The sequence below is a fragment of the Myxocyprinus asiaticus genome, chromosome 24, assembly GCF_019703515.2.
Source record: "Myxocyprinus asiaticus isolate MX2 ecotype Aquarium Trade chromosome 24, UBuf_Myxa_2, whole genome shotgun sequence".
Taxonomy (NCBI): domain Eukaryota; kingdom Metazoa; phylum Chordata; class Actinopteri; order Cypriniformes; family Catostomidae; genus Myxocyprinus; species Myxocyprinus asiaticus.
The window spans coordinates 18,351,215-18,371,440 of record NC_059367.1 but is presented as its reverse complement, the minus strand read 5'-3'; the positions used below and the strand labels follow the sequence as shown (position 1 = coordinate 18,371,440).

At 39.2% G+C, this 20,226-nt stretch overlaps 1 protein-coding gene across 2 annotated transcripts in view; it reads left to right on the top strand.

Annotated features, from left to right (window-relative positions):
- Positions 1 to 20,226, top strand: part of LOC127414849 (membrane-associated guanylate kinase, WW and PDZ domain-containing protein 1-like) — a 77,593-nt gene that overhangs the window by 30,497 nt on the left and 26,870 nt on the right. For both annotated transcript variants that reach the window (XM_051653189.1, XM_051653190.1), the window contains 6 exons: positions 4,982 to 5,155; positions 8,687 to 8,864; positions 9,349 to 9,419; positions 11,356 to 11,523; positions 15,594 to 16,086; positions 19,196 to 19,709. In XM_051653189.1, coding sequence (XP_051509149.1) covers positions 4,982 to 5,155; positions 8,687 to 8,864; positions 9,349 to 9,419; positions 11,356 to 11,523; positions 15,594 to 16,086; positions 19,196 to 19,709 — 1,598 coding nt within the window. The remainder of the gene's footprint in view (positions 1 to 4,981; positions 5,156 to 8,686; positions 8,865 to 9,348; positions 9,420 to 11,355; positions 11,524 to 15,593; positions 16,087 to 19,195; positions 19,710 to 20,226) is intronic.

Below are 20,226 nucleotides of genomic sequence, written 5' to 3'. Positions count from 1 at the left end.
CAAACATTTTAATTCTGTCATCATTTCCACACCCTCATGTTGTTCCAAAGCCTATGTCTTTCTTCCATTGAACATCAAAGGAGATTTTAGGGAGAATGTTAGCCTCAGTCACCATTCACTTTCATTGTATATTAAAAAGATGTAATGAAAGTAAATGGTAATTGAGGCAACATTGAATCAAAATGGACACTTTTTACATTCTTAACCCTTTCATCTCTGAGTTTTTCCTGTACTTATGGATCCCCCAGCGTGAGTTCTTTAATGCGCACTGTGATAAAAAAATAAAAAAAGTCACCTTACACTTCACAGCAGATGGACTGGAAGACAGATTATATATTATCAAACATATAATGGGATTTTTAGATGTTTATAATGATTGATTATGATAGATAAGATGCAAACGTGATTGTCAGCTATGCGCACCATTGTTTACACTGCAATGCGGCATGGGATTCTGAGTTCATCAAGCATAAATGGTTATAAAAACCTAGCCCTTCCACTTGTTGCACCGGAAGTGGTGAGAATGAGTGATGGATGGAATGAGAGAAGACTCAAGTGGTCTAACTAGTTTATACATTCCTTGTTTGACGTCATAAATTATTACCGCAACGCTGCATCAAAACAGTCATCTCTAAATAAGCTAAACTTTTATTTAGTGATTGTTTGAATGTTTGTAACAAAAAATAAAGATAGCTGGTTCATTCTGACAACCGCTTCAGTCCCTCTTTGCTGGTAAACAGCAGCACAAAGCAGATTGCTAGTTTGATGGTACGCCTCTGAGCCCAGCCTTGTGTAATCACACCAGTTTGATCGTATGTGCGAAAATGTTTATAAATTATTGTGATCAATTTATTGGTGCATGTTAAAAAAAATAAAAATAAAATAATCATTAATAATCATTCACCAAAATGCAATAACTTGTTCCCCCTTTGAAACAACTTTACTTTTCCGCTGACATGTCAAAACCCTCTTATTTTTCAACCCCTACCCTCCAATCACCTTACTCCATTCTTCAGGTACTGTAACACCCACTTTTTCACAATCCAACCAATTTTCAATGTATAAAATCAAGTTCCAATGTATAATAAAATCAAGTTTAAAAAAAGTCATTTTTTTCTCATTTGAATATCCTGTTTTACTTTTTCATAATTGTGTCTGATTGAGGAAAACATGGCTTTTGAGCGCTATTCCATGTTGACTTAAATGCATCTAAACAGTGAACTTATTGCTTATGCCAATCTAAACAATGCATTGAATGGTTTTAATGTTATAAACTATGCTATAAAAATTGCAAAAACATCATTATGCCCTTATTTATTGGTCAAGGGAACCCGGTTTAGATAAATATGTGGAACAGACAGGCCTGATTAGCTGAGTTTGTGTGCATAAGTATGCATTTGAGTGTGCTTATGAACACATGGTGAGGTTCAGGGTGTCATGCCAGAGCTCCAAATGCTCCAGCCAATCAGAATGAAGAGAAACACCCTCCAGACTGCGGAAAAAAGTGCCGTGCTGGCTAGCTCGGTTCTGTCCTAAGACATTATCAGCAGAAAGAGCTGAAAAAGAGCCCTAATGTTGAGAGAACAAGCGTGTAATGCAGACTGATGTTTGAGCTGGCTGATGGCTTTGTTAAGGGTCTCAACCCCACAGCCACACATTTAGAATCAGATCTATGTTTGCAGTGCTTGGATTTATGAATATTTTTTATTTTTTTGCTGACTTGTGTTTTGGATATTGCTGCGCCAATTTGTGTCTTTTGAGTTTAAAGCAGAAGTGTGTCATTTCTGCACCACAGCGGAATTGAGAAAATAATAATTGCTTTCAAACAGGTTTCCCGAACACTACACTGCACTGTTCCATTGGTCATTAAACAGCTATTCCCATCCCAAACTCACGCCATTGGCTAAGCTGTGTTGGGCTGGTTGGAATACTAAAACAAACAGAGAAATGTTTTGATAGTGCTTGAGGATTATATCATTTGATTTTATGATTGGATCATTATTGCAGTGATTAATATGTTTCAGCTGGGAACAATTCTTTTAACCCTAAATGATGCAGTGTGTAGCTTCTCATTTCTTAAACAACCATGTCAGAAGACATGTCCCATGGTCGTGGAAAAGATGATACTGTATTTCAGAAGGGTCAAATTATTGGCCTGTATCAAGCAAAGAAAACAAATAAGTAGATTGCTGAAATAACTGGAATTGGGTTAAGAAATGTCCAACGCATTATTAAAACCTGGAAGGATAGTGGTGAACCGTCAGCTTCGCAGAAAAAATGTGGTCAGAAAAAAATCTTGAATGATCGTGATCGGAGATCACTAAAATGCTTGGTGAAGTCACATCATAAAAAATCGACAGTAGAACTCATGGCTATGTTTAATAGTGAAAGTAAGGGCATTTCCACAATATAACTTACAGGATTGGGACTAAACAGCTGTGTGGCCACAAGAAAGCCACTTGTTAGTGAGGCTAATCTGAAAAAAAAGGACTTCTAGGGAGCATAAAGATTGGACTGTGGAGCAATGGAACAAGGGCATGTGGTCTGATGAGTCCAGATTTACCTTTTTCCAAAGCGAGGTGCATGTCAGGGTAAGAAGGGAAGCGCATGAAGCGATGCACCCGTCATGCATAGTGCCCACTGCACAAGCCTTTGGAGGCAGTGTTATGATCTGGGGTTGCTTCAGTTGGTCAGGTCTAGGCTCAGCAACGTTATGCGGCAATAAAACGTCAGCTGACTACCTGAATGCACTGAATGACCAGGTTATCCCATCAATTGATTTTTTCTTCCCTGACAGTAAGGGCATATTCCAGGATAATGGCAAGATTTATCGGGATCAAAATGTGAAAGAGTGGTTCAGGGAGCATGAAAGTGAAAGTGTACATTTAGAGTAAAAAAGACTTTTTTATCTGTTTCTCACCCACTCCTATTATATTGCTTCTGAAGATATGGAATTAACCCCTGAAGTCTTATGGATTACTTTTATGTTTCCTTTGAGTGATTTTTGGAGCTACAAAGGTTTGATCACCATTCACTTGCATTGTAAGGACCAACAGAGCTGAGATATTCTTCTAAAAATCTTTGTTTGTTTTCTGCTGAAGATAGAAAGTTATACACATCTGGGATGGCATGAGGGTGAGTAAATGATAAGAGAATTTTCATTTTTGGGTGAACTATCCCTTTATGCTGTCGTCTCTCTCAGTGTCCTGTGGCCATGATTTTAAGGTTGCATATTTAACATTTTTGGGGGCTTTAACAGTGAGAGGACAGATGTAAATATGCATGTAAATATGATGTCGCCAGAACTACTTGTGCAAACATTTTTTATTATTTTTTTAATATGTCAATGATGAATTATAAAGTGGGTTTTAAACACACCTGAGTAGTGGTGCAACCTATGAATCATTCCCTCAAGCTGGAGGCCAGACCAAACTCCTTTTTTTTTATCACTCAGTACAGGAGAAAAGAAGCTTTTCTCTGTAATCCCTGTTTCAGTTTCCCCCTCTCTGAACACTCCCACCTCCATTCCCTCTCTCTCCCTTGCAACCCTCTCTCCATCAGTAAATAAGGCTCCCAGGAGGTAGTTAGCCTGCAGTTAAATATGTCTAAAAGTTCCAAACATGTAGCTATGCTACATTAGCTCAGCAAACTCTGTTTCTCTTGGCTAAGAGAGTGGGGATTGTGCACCCCTGGTGGTGTTGTAACATAAATTGTAGCTTTGCATCTTTAATTTAATCATGTTAGTTGGAAAACTGTGGGTTTTATTTTAAACAAAATGTTAACATTAGAGGCTGTACTGTATGTTGAATGTTTGAGGTAGGTTTTCAGATGTGGATTTATCTCATTTTTTCCCCATGCAATTTATCTGAGTTCTGGAAAATTCTATCAGTTTATTAGTTTGAGAACAGCTGTGATTAAGGGGTTTAAAGATAGCATGATCTAGGGCAGTGGCTGCTGGGAGCAGAAAAATAATTCCTCTTGTGATAAAATGTAAAACGAGAATGATATCATCAGTAATGACGAGGACACATAAAAATCTGCTTTGAAAGATATGTTAGATAATTTTATATGAACACTTGTTTTTGCTTGGCTCCCATTTTGAGTTCATGTAGGCTACAAATCATGCATGACACATTTTTTTTTTCTGACAGCACAATAAATACTTATACTGAACTGAATTTTATATGAACTTTAGTAACCCTAAAATTATTTGGACCGTTTTGGACACTTGGCTCACACTTATAAATGTGTGAATTTCATTGCATTAGAGAACAAAATATCAAATCAAATGGCACATGCAAACAAAATGATGCTAAAGACCTTCTCAGAACTAACATAAATTCTGCCATTCTTACAGATACTTCTAACCAAACTAGTCACTAGAATTTTTAGGTTGATATATGAAGTCAATTTCCCTACAATTCATAGAGGTGCCCTAGCAGAGGAACCACATTTACAGTTCATCACATTAAGTATGGACATGTTCCACAACTTTTGACTACAAGAAACCATCTACTTTTTGGGAAATGTTTTGCTTAAAAAGTGTGTTTGTGCTATATTTATTTTCAGATAAATGCCACTTGGTTTGATATTGTGTTATATATTGCAAAGACATTCATTAATTTTTAAGGGTGACATAAGTGTCCAAATACTTTATGGGGTCAGGAATATTTTGGCTGGATTTGAGCAAAACTTTGTTTTTGAAAAAGGAGATCATGAAGTCCCTAAGGCTACTGACCAAAACTTAAAATTAGTGTTCTGGTTCACAATTCCAGGAAGAGCTCTATGGTTCCCTCAGAAATTGACTCAAAGACAACAGTGTTTAGATTGTAAATAGATTAAATTGTCAAGGACTGCTTCTATTACTGCATGTAATGCATTGTTTTTGTCCAAAGGTCATTGTTTTTGCAATTTCATATAAGGTTTTGCTGATTGGAAAAGTTCTAGCTTGTTGCTTTAAGGGGACCCTCCATATTTATAGGGAACTACTATGGAACACCTCGGCCGGTACACATTGGCCCCGACAGTCCCCCCATTACATACCAGGAACACAGAAACCTCCTGAGGAACTTCCGTACCCGCAGCAAATCGCTCAGCAACCTGGAAAAGGCAGTGGAGGAAGGTGACAACAGTGAGGAAGACTCTGGTCTGTCAGGTATGGCATTGTGAGATGAGTGATCAGAGGAAGACCATGTCTACTCGAGTTGTGACCAAATGTATTTTGAATCAGTTCAAATTATTATCTTAAAAGAAGAGCTTGTATATAGTGGATTCAGAAGGTATTTGGATTGGCTACATTAGCCACTCTTTAAAATGCATGAACGTTATTGTGTTAGCATAAAATGAAATCAAGTGGCATTTGTTTAACATGAAGATAGCAAATGTACATGCAAAACATTTCTCAAAAAAGTTTGTTAGGTTTTAATTAAAAGATAAAACAATAGTTCAGTAATGACAACTCTCAGAAAGATTTAGCATGTTAATGTGGGTATGACATATTGATAGGATATTGGTCTTGGCGGATTAGATCTGCTATGCTGCTGCTGCTGCAGTGTGAGTACTGAGACTTGATACTACTAGAACATACACAGACATACTGTGTTAAGCATGTGGACATGCTGCTTCTGCTGCACAATTAGAAAAAACACAAAACATGCTGCATTAATAATGTATGACATGCTGTTTTACAATTAGACATAAATGCAATCCCCCAACAAAGCAGGAAAGCTGCACAAACGCATAACACAAAACAACACCCCAAACAAGCAGATCAACCGCCAAGACTTGTGTACTGCTGCTGTTCTGAAGATACATGTGCACCGAGTGTATACTAGCAAGATGTGCCTTGGCCTGCTTGTCCTAATGGCACTTCACTAATTAAATAAATCTCTATGTGTGCCTGGGCCTGCTTGGCCGAATGGCTCATGGGTTTCTGGACCTGGAAAGCCCAGAGCTTATTTAACTATTGACATAACTATGGATGGATTTATTTAAACTAATGACCTAAGAAAATGATGTGATTGATAAAACCTTGATAAAGATGCACTTCTATGTGTCATAGCCATAAGCAGACCTTACCGTGCAAGCTGCTTGAAGAAAAAGCCCCAGCAACCACCTGAGCAAATAGCATTTTCAGGGAAAACTTTAGCAGCACATAGCAGTGAAACCGGCTTAATTGCAAACTGAGCAAATTTAAATGTTAGGCAAAGAGTGTACGCTAGTTGATTGGCTACCTGGTTGATTGGATACACATCAAAGTTTAAACCGTGTGAGATGGTTGGCTTGACATATCACATGTGAGTGAGCTGATTGGCTAACAGATAACAAGTTCAAAGAACCTGTCAGCTTGCGCCATTAAGAGTTTCATGCCTGAATGAGTCATATACACTACCAGTCAAAAGGTTTGAAACACTTACTCTTTCTTTATTATAATTTTTTTTTTTTTCACATTTTAGAATAATAGTAAAGTCATCAAAACTATGGAATAACATAAATGGAACTATGGGAATTATGTTGTGACTAAACAAAATCCAAAATAAATAAAAACTGTGTTATATTTTAGCATCTTCAAAGTAGTCACCCTTTGCCTAGAATTTGTAGACATGTGCTCTTGACATTTTCTCAACCAAATTCTTGAGGTATCACCCTGGGATGCTTTTTAAACAGTATTGAAGGAGTTCCCATCTACACTATATTGCCAAAAGTATTCGCTCATCTGCCTTTAGACGCATATGAACTTAAGTGACATCCCATTCTTAATCCATAGGGTTAAATATGACGTCAGCCCACCCTTTGCAGCTATAACAGCTTCAACTCTTCTGGGAAGGCTTTCCACAAGGTTTAGGTATGTGTTTATGGGAATTTTTGACCATTCTTCCAGAAGCGCATTTGTGAGGTCAGACACTGATGTTGGACGAGAAGGCCTGGCTCGCAGTCTTCGCTCTAATTCATCCCAAAGGTGCTCTATCGGGTTGAGGTCAGGACTCTGTGCAGGCCAGTCAAGTTCTTCCACACCAAACTCGCTCATCCATGTCTTTATGGACCTTGCTTTGTGCACTGGTGCGCAGTCATGTTGGAACAGGAAGGGGCCATCCCCAAACTGTTCCCACAAAGTTGGGAGCATGGAATTGTCCAAAATCTCTTGGTATGCTGAAGCATTCAGAATTCCTTTCACTGGAACTAAGGGGCCAAGCCCAGCTCCTGAAAAACAACCCCACACCATAATCCCCCCTCCACCAAACTTCACAGTTGGCACAATACAGTCAGACAAGTACTGTTCTCCTGGCAACCGCCAAACCCAGACTCGTCCATCACATTGCCAGATGGAGAAGCGTGATTCGTCACTCCAGAGAACGCGTCTCCACTGCTCTAGAGTCCAGTGGCGGCGTGCTTTACACCACTGCATCCGACGCTTTGCATTGCACTTGGTGATGTATGGCTTGAATGCAGCTGCTCGGCCATGGAAACCCATTCCATGAAGCTCTCTACGCACTGTTTTTGAGCTAATCTGAAGGCCACATGAACTTTGGAGGTCTGTAGCGATTGACTCTGCAGAAAGTTGGCGACCTCTGCGCACTATGCGCCTCAGCATCCGCTGACCCCGCTCTGTCATTTTACGTGGCCTACCACTTCGTGGCTGAGTTGCTGTCATTCCCAATCGCTTCCACTTTGTTATAATACCACTGACAGTTGACTGTGGAATATTTAGTAGCGAGGAAATTTCACAACTGGACTTGTTGCACAGGTGGCATCCTATCACAGTACCACGCTGGAATTCACTGAGATCCTGAGAGCGGCCCATTCTTTCACAAATGTTTGTAGAAGCAGTCTGCATGCCTAGGTGCTTCATTTTATACACCTGTGGCCATGGAAGTGATTGGAACACCTGAATTCAATTATTTGGATGGGTGAGCAAATACTTTTGGCAATATAGTGTATGTTGGCCACTTATTGGCTGCTTTTCTTTATTATTTGGTCCAAGTCATCAATTTAAAAAAAAATTAATTAATTTTAGTTTTATAATGAAATAAATTAATATGGTGGCACAATTATATTTTTGTTTACAAAACTAATTTCAAACATTTAAGCATACGCCTTCAGATCAAAAGATTTTTAAGATCATGAGAAACATTTCAGTCAAGTGTTTCAAAACTTTTGACCGGTAGTGTCAAATGTTTTGTATATAGTACAATTAGTTATAAATAAGTTAGTTCAGAGAAAAGTTTTATCATCAATTCTTTTTTTTTCTTCTTTTTTTTCAGATGCTGATGCAATTAAATTCAAATATTTTTAAGTGTAGCTTAACTGTTCAAATACATTTTAGGGCCACTGTATTATTGTGTATATATATTGTGTGCAATATATGTTTGTGCTTTGAGTGGATCTGTTGATTAGACTTGACCTCATATAGTAGTCATTTATTTTAAACTGTTGTTTTGAACACAATTTTTAAGAGAAATGTGTGAAATTAGAAGATGTCACCTCAACAGGAACACACTTTTAAAAAAATATTTCTGACGTTAAAAACCACAGCACTGTTTAGAATTGATGCTGTTCTTATGTTTGAAGTGGCAGAAGGAGAGTAACATGAACAGCGTGAACTCTTGCTGCCCTCAGGCTGCCTGAGATTGTATGAGATGGTTGCATCTCATGTCATGTTCACTGTACTCTACTCTCTGTTTCTCAGCGGGGTCTGCGGGAGCCAGCAGTGCCCCTCCCACCACAATTGTCTCACCTAATCAGACTTGGGACTTAGGCGCTGGGCGGGATGGAGGTGTTGCCATGGAGAATGGGGCACGTGGAGGGGCATTGCCTGAAAACTGGGAGCTGGCGTTCAGTGACACAGGCGAACCCTATTACATCAAGTGAGTCAGCTAGAGAAAAAGAAGGAATAGCAGGAAGGGTGATGGTTGGGGGGAGAGAAAATACAGGGGAAATTGAGTGGGCAAAAATAGAAACAGAAGGTCATCTGCTTCCCTCAGTAATCAAAGATTTTACTCTAAGTTGATGTGACACCTTTGTGTGTTTCACTGGATGATTTTTACATGAGAAAGCGACATTTGAACTTTAAGATGCACATATGTCAATGCAAACTGCAGAATATTTGCCTTGGATCCATACAAATTTAAAATCTCTTAAAGGGTCATATCATGAGACAAATTTGCCTAGATCTTTTGAGTTCATTGTACTATGAAAACATAATTTAACTTTCAGAACTCAGCACAACACTTGTGTTTTTTTATTAATGTATTATATAAAAAAATGTATAATATGATCCATTTAATGCTGATTAATGCTGTTGAATTTGAAGTTGCTGATGAAATGTCATAAATTTCTCTCAATTTTCAGCCATAACTCAAAGACCACAAGCTGGCTGGACCCAAGGACTCAGGGCAAAGAGATTGTCAGCAAGATGGAGTGTGAGTGTATATGCGTGTGCATGTGTGTGAGAGCGTGCTTATGTTTGTGTGAGCTTGGCCCCTCTCCACTTTTGCCCTCGAACACACACTCTCCCTCTTTTTCTCTCAAGTCCACACACACAAAGATGAATGACAGACTTTCACTGAGCCATTTAGTCTTACTCTCACACCTACATTTTTATCCCTTGTTTCCTTTGCCTTTCAAACCATATCCACTAACCCCCGTTCCCTCTCCACTCTGTCTCCTCTCATCTCTCCTTTTCCTTTAATGTTATCTATCACTCAAAGCACACTCTGTGGTCGTGCTTACTATCTCTTTTCTTCCGAGCCAAGCGATCTTTAGAATTTATTATATCTGTCACTATGCATGCGTGTATAAATGTATATGTGGGTGACTTCAAAAGTAAAGTAGAAAGGTGTAATTTCTGCGTTAATCAGCAATATGGAATTGCAAACATTATTGTTTCAAACCAGATTTCCCAAACACTTCGTCTCCCCCACCCTTGTTTGCCATTGTTCATAAAAATATGTCCCACCCCAGATTTCTTGAACCGAAATACTAGTGGAATGGTATAATAGCCTAATGCTGACTTTACTGACTAAACTGTATACTGCCTACTGTTTGCTATATGCCGTATTTAAAAAAAATAGTATATATAGTATAGTATATGCATGTTGAACTGAGCGAGTTGTGTCCAAGTATCTTGGAAATATATTCCATTGCATTTTTTATGTTTGTGTAAAGATTTGTGTAAAAATGACACTAGCTGGTTAGGAATATCATACTTCTAGATGACTCTTACTTTTTTGCCTTAACCATGTTATTGCAGAAATAGTAAGAGTAGTATAGTAGTATGCTATTCCTAACATAGCAGTTGAAAATCACAGCTGATATTACTTCTGGTTCACTGGTTGCACGGGAAATAGATGGTAAGGTCAAGCGCATTACTTTGTGGGATACATTTCCCAATACACTGTGCTCTTGTATAAATAGATACAGAAAATGTGCATGATGTGCACAGTATACATCACACATACTGCAGAAATAGTAAGAGCAACACAGTAGTATGCTATTGCGAACATAGCCAGTGTTTTGGAAAGTGCCACAGTGTTCTTCTTTGGGAAGTCAATCTACAAATAGTTAACATAGTTTTCAATTCATCTGGAATATGAGAAAAAACACTGAAAAAAACCACACACTTCATCTACAGTATATACTGTAATAAGTATACTGTTCATTGAGATTATAAGATGTGTTGTGCTTGCCACAGCAGATGGCGCTGTTGTTTAACAATTAACTCCATAAAAAGGAAAACAATATAAAATTGCAAGTTTATTCAACAAATGTAATAAACATTTTGAGTTGTGCAGTTATATTTTTCCTTTTTATATATTTATGCCATAAACTTCAGAACTTCTAACATCTTGAGTAAACACACACTAAATTTAAGGTGTGTTTACTCAAGTGTTTTTTCATAACGATCCTAAAACACTGTAGTGTGGACAGCTAGACTTAAGGCATTGATAGAACTTTGTGGACTTAGCATCTCATGTGCAGACACTTACAGTATTTCTGTGTGTGTGTGGGCAGGTTTGGGTGGTTTACGAGGACTTTTTTTAGGTTACAAACTGGTAATTACAAGGGTATTATGCTATAAATGTGGTTTATGAGCACATTTCTAGTGGCCTCATAATTCAAATCGCTTAAAAAACATACTAAATTATGTTTTTTTGAAAATTTAAAAATGCAGAAAGATTTTTGTAAGGGTTAGGTTTAGGGGTAGGGTTAGGGGATATAATCTATAGTTCTTACAGTATAAAAATCATTATGTCTATGGTGAGTCCTCATAATGATAGCTGCACCAACGTGTGTGTGTGTGTGTGTGTGTGTGTGTGTGTGTGTGTGTGTGTGTGTGTGTGTGTGTGTGTGAATCAGTACCTGCATTCACAGATCAACCATCTGACCTGAAGGGCTATTCCATACACACACGCCTGTCGAAAGGGCCTCGTGGCTTTGGCTTTAACATTGTGGGTGGCAGCAGACCTCGAGAGTTCCTGCAGGTGTACAGCGTCACCCCTGGAGGCCCACCTGCACTCAAAACAGGTGAGACTTGGAGAGTTTATAAACCCAGTAGCCTTTAAAAATCACTAAAAACACACAGCTGGCATTGTCGTCTATTCCAGAAAGTTGCCTCGCTTTGTACAAAAATAACAACCAATCAGATAAAAAAAATCCATACCAACCTCTCAGGTTGATCAGCCTAGGCACAAAGTGGGGCATCTTTCTGTAATAAAAACTGACCAAAAAAAAAAGAAAAATAATTATAGTATTGATTATTTGCTGAATTAATCAGGGGCTTTCTGTCCTTAAAAACAAAACAAAACCCAAAAGGCTTTGAATTCATATCGAAGCACATATTTTATTATATCTGGCTCATGCAGTGGATGGCGGCTGCAGACATTTTTGTACAGAAATCTGATTTAAGGCAATGTACAGTTGAAGTCAGAAGTTTACATACACTTAGTTTGAAGTCATTAAAACTCATTTTTTAACCACTCCACAGATTTAATATTAGCAAACTATAATTTTGGCAAGTCATTTAGGACATCTACTTTGTGCATGACACAAGTAATTTTTCCAACAATTGTTTACAGACAAATTGTTTCACTTTTAAATGACTATATCACAATTTCAGTGGGTCAGAAGTTTACATACACTAAGTTAACTGTACCTTTAAGCAGCTTGGAAAATTCCAGAAAATGATGTCAAGGCTTTAGGCAATTAGCCAATTAGCTTCTGATAGGCTAATTGGAGTCAATTGGAGGTGTACCTGTGGATGTATTTTAAGGCCTACCTTCAAACTTTGCATGACTTCATGGAAAAATCAAAAGAAATCAGCCAAGACCTCAGAAAAAAAGTCCACAAGTCTGGTCTGGTTCATCCTTGGGAGCAATTTCCAAACGCCTGAAGGTACCACGTTCATCTGTACAAACAATAGTACACAAGTATAAACACCATTTGACCACACAGCCATCATACGGAGATGCATTCTATCTCCTAGAGATTAATGTAGTTTGGTGCGAAAAGTGTAAATCAATCCCAGAACAACAGCAAAGGACCTTGTGAAGATGCTGGAGGAAACAGGTAGGCAAGTATCTATATCCACAGTAAAACGAGTCCTATATCTACATAACCTGAGCAAGGAGCAGCCTATCAGGCTATCTTTGCTGCAGGAGGGACTGGTGCACTTCACAAAATAGATAGGAAAATGATGTGGATATATTGAAACAACATCTCGAGACATCAGCCAGGAAGCTCGATCACAGATGGGTCTTCCAAATGGACATTGACCACAGGCGTACCTAGAAAGTTGTGGCAAAATGGCTTAAGGACAACAAAATCAAGAAATTGGAGTGGCCATCACAAAGACCTGACCTCAATCGGATAGAAAAGTTGTGGGCAGAACTGAAAAAGCATGTACAAGAAAGGAGGCCTACAAACCTGACTCAATTAAACCAGTTCTGTCTGGAGGAATGGGCCAAAATTCCAGCAACTTATTGTAAGAAGCTTGTGGAATGCTACCCAAAATGTTTGACACAAGTTAAACAATTTAAAGGCAATGCTAACAAATGCTAACAAATTGTATGTACAATTCTGGCCCACTGGGAATGTGATGAAAGAAATAAAAGCTGAAATAAATCATTCTCTCTACAATTATTCTGACATTTCACGATCTTAAAATAAAGTAGTGATCCTAACTGACCTAAGACAGGGAATGTTTTCTACAGTTAAATGTCAGGAATTGTGAAAACTGAGTTTTAATGTATTTGGCTAAGGTGTATGTAAACTTCTGACTTCAACTGGATGGATGTTATCACTTCTATAAACAAGTCACATACTTGTACATATATGTAACATACATTTCAAAATACTACAAAAATGGCAGTTTTCAAGTATGTAACATAGATTTGTCCAAATAATGCACTTTAAATATATGCCAAAATATATTAACTATAAATGTATCTACCTGTATGTTCATATATGGCCATACATCACATTTTAGGCCTAAATCTTTGTTTCCATGACATTTTCTCTAATTTGCCCTCAATGTCTGCTAGAGATGGCCACAAAAAATGACTTGATCTGTTGTGCATGTAGAGATATGAATTTCCAGTCTTCAAAGAAGCACTGAATTCAAGATTACACTGAATTCAGGATTTTACTTCCTGCCACAATCATATTACCCTGGAAACACCTCTATTTTATGTCTGCTAAGTGGCTTTGCTGCTGTATAAATCTGCGGTACAGGACATGGCACTTCAAGGGGTCTTTTCTTTAAATATTTATGGACTTATGGCAGGTATAATAATTTAATAATAAACATTTGTGCACAATTCCATTTGCACAGAGGACTTTTATGGACATTGATGATTATATGTGATATGACGGTACTGCTCTGTGTTAAATCCTCACTCTACATTCAGTGGAAGACAAAAAGCCCAATAGATCTGGATTTAAGTTACTGAACAACCTTTATAGACAACAGATCAGAAAAACCAGTGGAGAGAAAAAGAGAGAGAAAAAATTGAAAAGATCAGAGAAAGACAAGGATGAAAGATGGATTTTATCAGGGGAGAATGAGTTGTTTGCTTTTATCCTCTTATTTATCCCACCATCCTTCCAATCCTCACTTTTTATTTTAGGCTGTAAATCCCTTGTCTCTCTGTCTCTCACTCTTTCACCCTCACTCTCACTGTCTCTCTCTGGATTAGATTAGAATGTGTGTGTGTGTGTGTGTGTGTGTGTGTGTGTGTGTGTGTATTATTTGATTGGAAGGGTATCTTGGTTTAAATATGCTGGATTCTCTTAATCCAGATGTGCCTGTAGGTTTTAATCTGACTGTCTCTCACCCACACAAATGTCCACTCACATGTGCTGACACACAGTCTCACACACACACACACACACACACACACACACACACACACACACACACACACACACAAATACACACATAACCTAAAGGAGTCATAAAAGTTTTTATATTATTTTTACCCTGAGGTCAAAAGTGCCAAAATTTATGATTTTCATGACCATTTTTTACCTGCTTTATGACCCTTAGAATTAAACAATCTATTTTTGCTGCTTGCCCTTTAAGACTTCTATGTTAACTCCCTTTTGCTCATGTAAAATTAGTAACATTTATTTTTTGTTACTGTGCAGCACTGTATTTGACCAAAATAATCATAATAATCATAATAAAAATAAAAACTTCAATGTTGGGTTTTGGATTGTGCTGTGACACTCTTAAAAAATAATGCAATGTTGATCTTTTTTATTTGATTAAAATTCAATGAATTACTTTGATTAGACAAAATCAAAGTATTTTTGATACTTCTGAAAAAAACAAAACATTTTTTTTAATTATTTTTTTATTTGGCATGCCCAATTAAACTCTAGATCCTCATGGTGGCGTAGTGACTCCGGGTGGCGGAAGACGAATCTAAGTTGCCTCTGTGTCTGAGACAGTCAATCCGCGCATCTTATCACGTGGCTTGTTGAGCGCGTTACCGCGGAGATCTAATGCGTGTGGAGGTTTCACGCTATTCTCCACGGCATCCACGCACAACTCACCACGCACCCCACCAAGAGCGAGAACCACATTATAGCGAGCACGAGGAGGTTAACCCAACGTGACTCTACCCAACCTAGCAACCGGGCCAATTTGTTGCTTAGGAAGCCTGACTGGAGTCACAATTACACAGTTTTTTAATGATAAAATATAATTACACTTTAAAACCCATAATTCAGAGAAAATAAATTGAAAAACACGGAATTTGGAAAAAAAATAAACAGAATTAGAAAATAAATAAATAAAACGGATTTCATGGGGTACTAGTAAATGTATTCATCAGTTTTTGCAGCGTAGTTTCAAGAAATGGTCTTTTCAGATTTCTTTTTCTTTTTTTTCTTTTTTTTTTTTAGATTTCCGTTCTGAAAGTTACAGTATGTTTTTATAGTACAATGAGCTCTTATCTCAAAAGATCAAGGAAAATTTTATTTCAAATGATATGACCCCATTTTGCATACTCAAATGATAATCAGAACAGTGCTCATGATTTCTCTCATGTACAAATGAAAATGACAGAAATCTCGCTCTCCTTCTCCCTCAGCGGACATCCTGGTGTGCATCAATGACACATGTGTGCTGGGTCTGTCTCATAAAGAAGTGGTGGAGATGCTGAAATCCGTCCCTATGGGTCACAGTGTAGACGTGGTCCTCCGGCGAGGTTACCCCATGCTCTACAACCCTGACGGCTGCCCCAAAACCAGTCTCTCCTCCCCCTCTGATCCTAACAGTGCCAACCCTGCTGCCCCGGGTTCTGTACAGTCACAACCTCAGCATCCCGAAGGACACCAGCCTGGCATGGCGAACCTCAACCGCTCCATGTCCCTCCACAACAGCTTCTTCCACCGCATGCAGAAAGAGTCGTTGGATGCTAATGGCAACACAGCACCCCAATCTTCCTATTCCATGGCCAATGGCAATGGTGTGGGAGGGACTATAGGGTTGGGGGCAGTGCCTTCTTCAAATGCTCCTCCCTCATCAGAGAGAATGAGCTCCAGTCACAGTGATACGGAGGTCAGCTGTATTGTCACACGCAGGTAAGAAGGATGGCGAATCCAAACCAGTTCATTTCTGCAGTCGTGTTTATTAGGGAACTTAAAGCTGAAATAGCCATACTTGAAATATCTGTGGGTGTTTAATATATACACTGATGAGCCAAAACATTATGATCACTCACAGGTGAAGCGAATAAAATGTATCATCTCCTAGCAAAGCCACATGTCAAGGTCTGGGTAGATTAGATGGTAAGCGAAAAATCAGCTCTCGTAGTCAACGTGTTGAATGATGGAGAAATGGGCAGGAGTAAAGACCTGAGCAACTTTGACAAGAGCCAAATTGTTATGGCCAGGTGACTGGGTTAGAGCATCTCTGAAACGGCAAGGCTTGTGGGGTGCTCCCGGTCAGCAGTGGTGAGTACCTACCTACAGTGATCCGAGGAGGGACAAACCACAAACTGGCGACAGAATGTTGGGCACCCAAGGCTTATCGATGTGTGAGGGCAACGAAGGCTATCCTGTCTGGTGCAAACGGACAGAAGGTCTACTGTGGCACAAGTCACAGAAAATTTTAATGATGGTTACGGGAAGAATGTGTCACAACACATAATGAATCGCACCCTGCTGCGTATGGGGCAGACCGTTCAGAGTGCCCATGATGACCCCTGTCCACAGTCAAAAGAGCCAAAAATGGGCACACAAGCATCGAAACTGGACTTTAGAGCAGTGGAAGAAGATCGCCTTGTCTGATGAGTCTTTAACATCACGTGGACGGCCGTGTACGTGTCCGCCATTTACCTGGGGAATTGATGGCACCAGGATGCACTGTGGGAAGATGGGAGGGAGTGTGATGTTCTGGGCAATGTTCTGCTGGGAAACCCTGGGTCCGGCCATTCATGTGGATGTCAATTTGACATGTGCCACCCACCTAAACATCATTGCAGACCAAGTACACCCCTTCATGGCAATGGTATTCCCTGATCGCAGTGGACTCTTTCAGCAGTATAATGTGCCCTGCCACACTGCACATATTGTTTGGGAATGGTTTGAGGAACATGATGAAGAGTTTAAGATGTTGCCCTGGCCTCCAAATTTCCCATATCTCAATCCGATTGAGCATCTGTGGAATGTGCTGGACCAACAAGTCCGATCCATGGCAGCTCCACCTCACAACTTACAGGACTTGAAGAATCTGCTGCTTATGTCTTGGTGACTGATACCACAGGACACCTTCAGGGGTCTTGTAGAGTCCATGCCTTGGCGGGTCGGTGCTGTTTTGGTGGCACGCAGAGGACCAACAGCATATTAGGCATGTGATCATAATGTTTTTGCTCATCAGTGTAAGTCCCACAGATTGTTTATTAGCAAAAGATTTGTTGTACTTTGCACCTTATTCTGGCCAAGAACTGCCCACATAGACAGGCATTGGCTGTCTGAATGACATGAAAAATAACCAACTACCGATATTGTTTTTATGACCGATACACATTATATTTATGTTTTAGTGTCCAATAATATGCAGATTCAGTTTTTTAATTTTTGTATTATTTCTGCTTTTTGACACAATAATAACTAAATTATCCTACAACAAAAAAACCTAATGTGCATTAGGAATATTTTATTATAGTTATATTCTGTATATGAATATCTACTACATTATTTGTGTTATTTTTATATTTTTATGTATTAATAGTACTATACAGTACGTATTATAATTTATTATATCATATATTTTATATTATTATTATAATTATAATTATTATAATTAGCATTTATGTCATCACATTTATGCAGTTATTTTGTGTTCAAAATGGTTACACATCTTTTGTTTGTGGATATGTCAGGCTATTTTGTTTTAAATGCTATGCGATTCTCACTTGAACACAGCTGTTTCCTGTCAGCTGAGACTCAACAAATTGTGCCATTTAAGGAATATTCCACATTCAATACAAGTTAAGCTCAATTGACAGAATTTGTGGCATAATATTGATTACCACAAAAATGTATTTTGACTTGACCTCCTTTTCTTTAAAAAAATGGGTTCCAGTGAGGCACTTACAATGGAAGTGAATGGGGCCAATCCGTAGACGTTAAAATACTTATTGTTTTAAAAGTATTGCCACAAGACGTAAACAGTATGCTTACTAACATCTTCTGTGTAATATAGCCAATTTTACAACTTCGTTGCCATGACAATGTAATGTCAACAAACCCTAAAACTGTAAAGACGCTGACTACCACACCTGGAGTTGCAAGTTCGAATCCAGGGTGTGCGGAGTGACTCCAGTCAGGCTTCCTAAGCAACCAATTGGCCCAGTTGTGAGGGTGGGTAGAGTCACGTTGGGTTAACCTCCTCGTGGTCGCTATAATGTGATTCTTGCTCTCGGACGGGCGTGTGGTGAGTTGTGCGTGGATGCCGCGGAGAATAGCCTCCACACGTGCTACATCTCCGCGGTAACGCACTCAACAAGCCACGTGATAAGATGCGTGGATTGACTGTCTCAGACACGGAGGCAGCTGAGATTTGTCCTCCGCCACACGGATTGAGGCGAGTCACTACGCCACCACGAGGACTTGGAGCGCAATGGGAATTGGGCATTCCAAATTGGGGAGAAAAGGGGAGAAAAATCCCCAAAAACAAAAAACAAACCCTAAAACCCTTAAATGACTGTAAAAATGATGATATAAACAACTTTACAGCTGAAATAAAACATGAGTTTTAATGGAAGAATTAATGTAAGGGCTTTGATAAAATTATAAGCTTCACATTTCTGCTTTTAAGCCCTCCAAAAATTGGCCCCATTCACTTCCATTGTAAGTGCCTCACTGTCACCTAAATTTTGCTTTGTTTTAAAGAATAGGAGGGACAAGTCAAATTTCTTTTGTGATCATCAGCATAATGCCATATTGAACCCTGAATATTCCTTTAAAGAACTGATAACTGATTAAGTAGAAAAGTGAATATCGGTTACAAAAGTAACATTAAAGCTGATTATCAGTCTATCTCTAACCATAAGAAGGTGTTTTGCTCCTTATCAAGGATTATACTGACTTTTTAGACATACTTGAATTGCTTTTTTAGCACTTTTTTTAATCTTTTACAATGCACCCCTGTTTACACACCCATTTCTTTCCTCCTCCCTCCACCCAGAGCTTCCCTTGTCCGCAGCTACAACAACAACTCTCTTCCCGCTCCCTCTCACGGCCACCACAGTTCCAAGTCTTCCGAGAGCAATCTCTCCTCTACCACGCTCTCTCTGCCCCAACCTGAAGTGGGTCCGGCCATCCAGCCACCAGGGGCGCCCAGCTCCCAGCAACCTCCCATGCCCCAAACATCTCTTGTTGTCTCTCCCCCAACTGAGCTCCCACCCTGTGGTTTTAACGGGTGTCCAGCCAACAACCTCCCACGACCTCATCCAGGTGGCCTAGGATCCCCCGGTGCCCCGGGTGGGGTAGGTTGCAGGGGAGGGGGTGAGCTGGTACCTGTGGCCTTGGGCAGGAGCGAGGGAGGGGGTATGGGTTTCAGTGTGACGGCCGGGGGGCAGGGAGGGCAGCTGGCCGTGGTAAAGAGAGTCTGGGACAGGCGGCAATGCCCCTCTCTACAGCCAGGGGATGCTATTATTAAAATCAACGGGGCAGATGTGCAGAACCTCAGCTTTGCACAGGTAATGCATTGTGAATTCTGTCATTATTTTCTCACCCTCATGTCATTCCAAACCCAAATGACTTAGCCTTAATGTCGGCCTGTTCCTGACATAAAGATATCATACGGTTTTAGAAGACTTGGATTATAGCACACAAGTCATATTAGCGACTTTTATAATACTTTTATTTGCATTTCGTTATTCAAATTCATTATATTCCAGAATATTCATCAAAAATTCACCTTCTGTGTCCACGGAAAATAGAAAGTCACATGGGTTTGGGACGGCATGAGGGTGAGTAAATTAATACAGAATTTAAATTTTTAGGTAAACTATCCCCAGTGTTAATCTCGTCGAAGAAATCAATGACAAAAACTTTCATTGACAAAGGGGTTTTTGATTTCATCAGCGAAACCGAATACGAGACGAAAAAGACACATCATGATGATAATGACATTATTTTATTAAAGCACACTGTTGATGAAAATATGATAATAAAAAATCATACTGCAAGATATTAACAGTGGAAGATATAAAC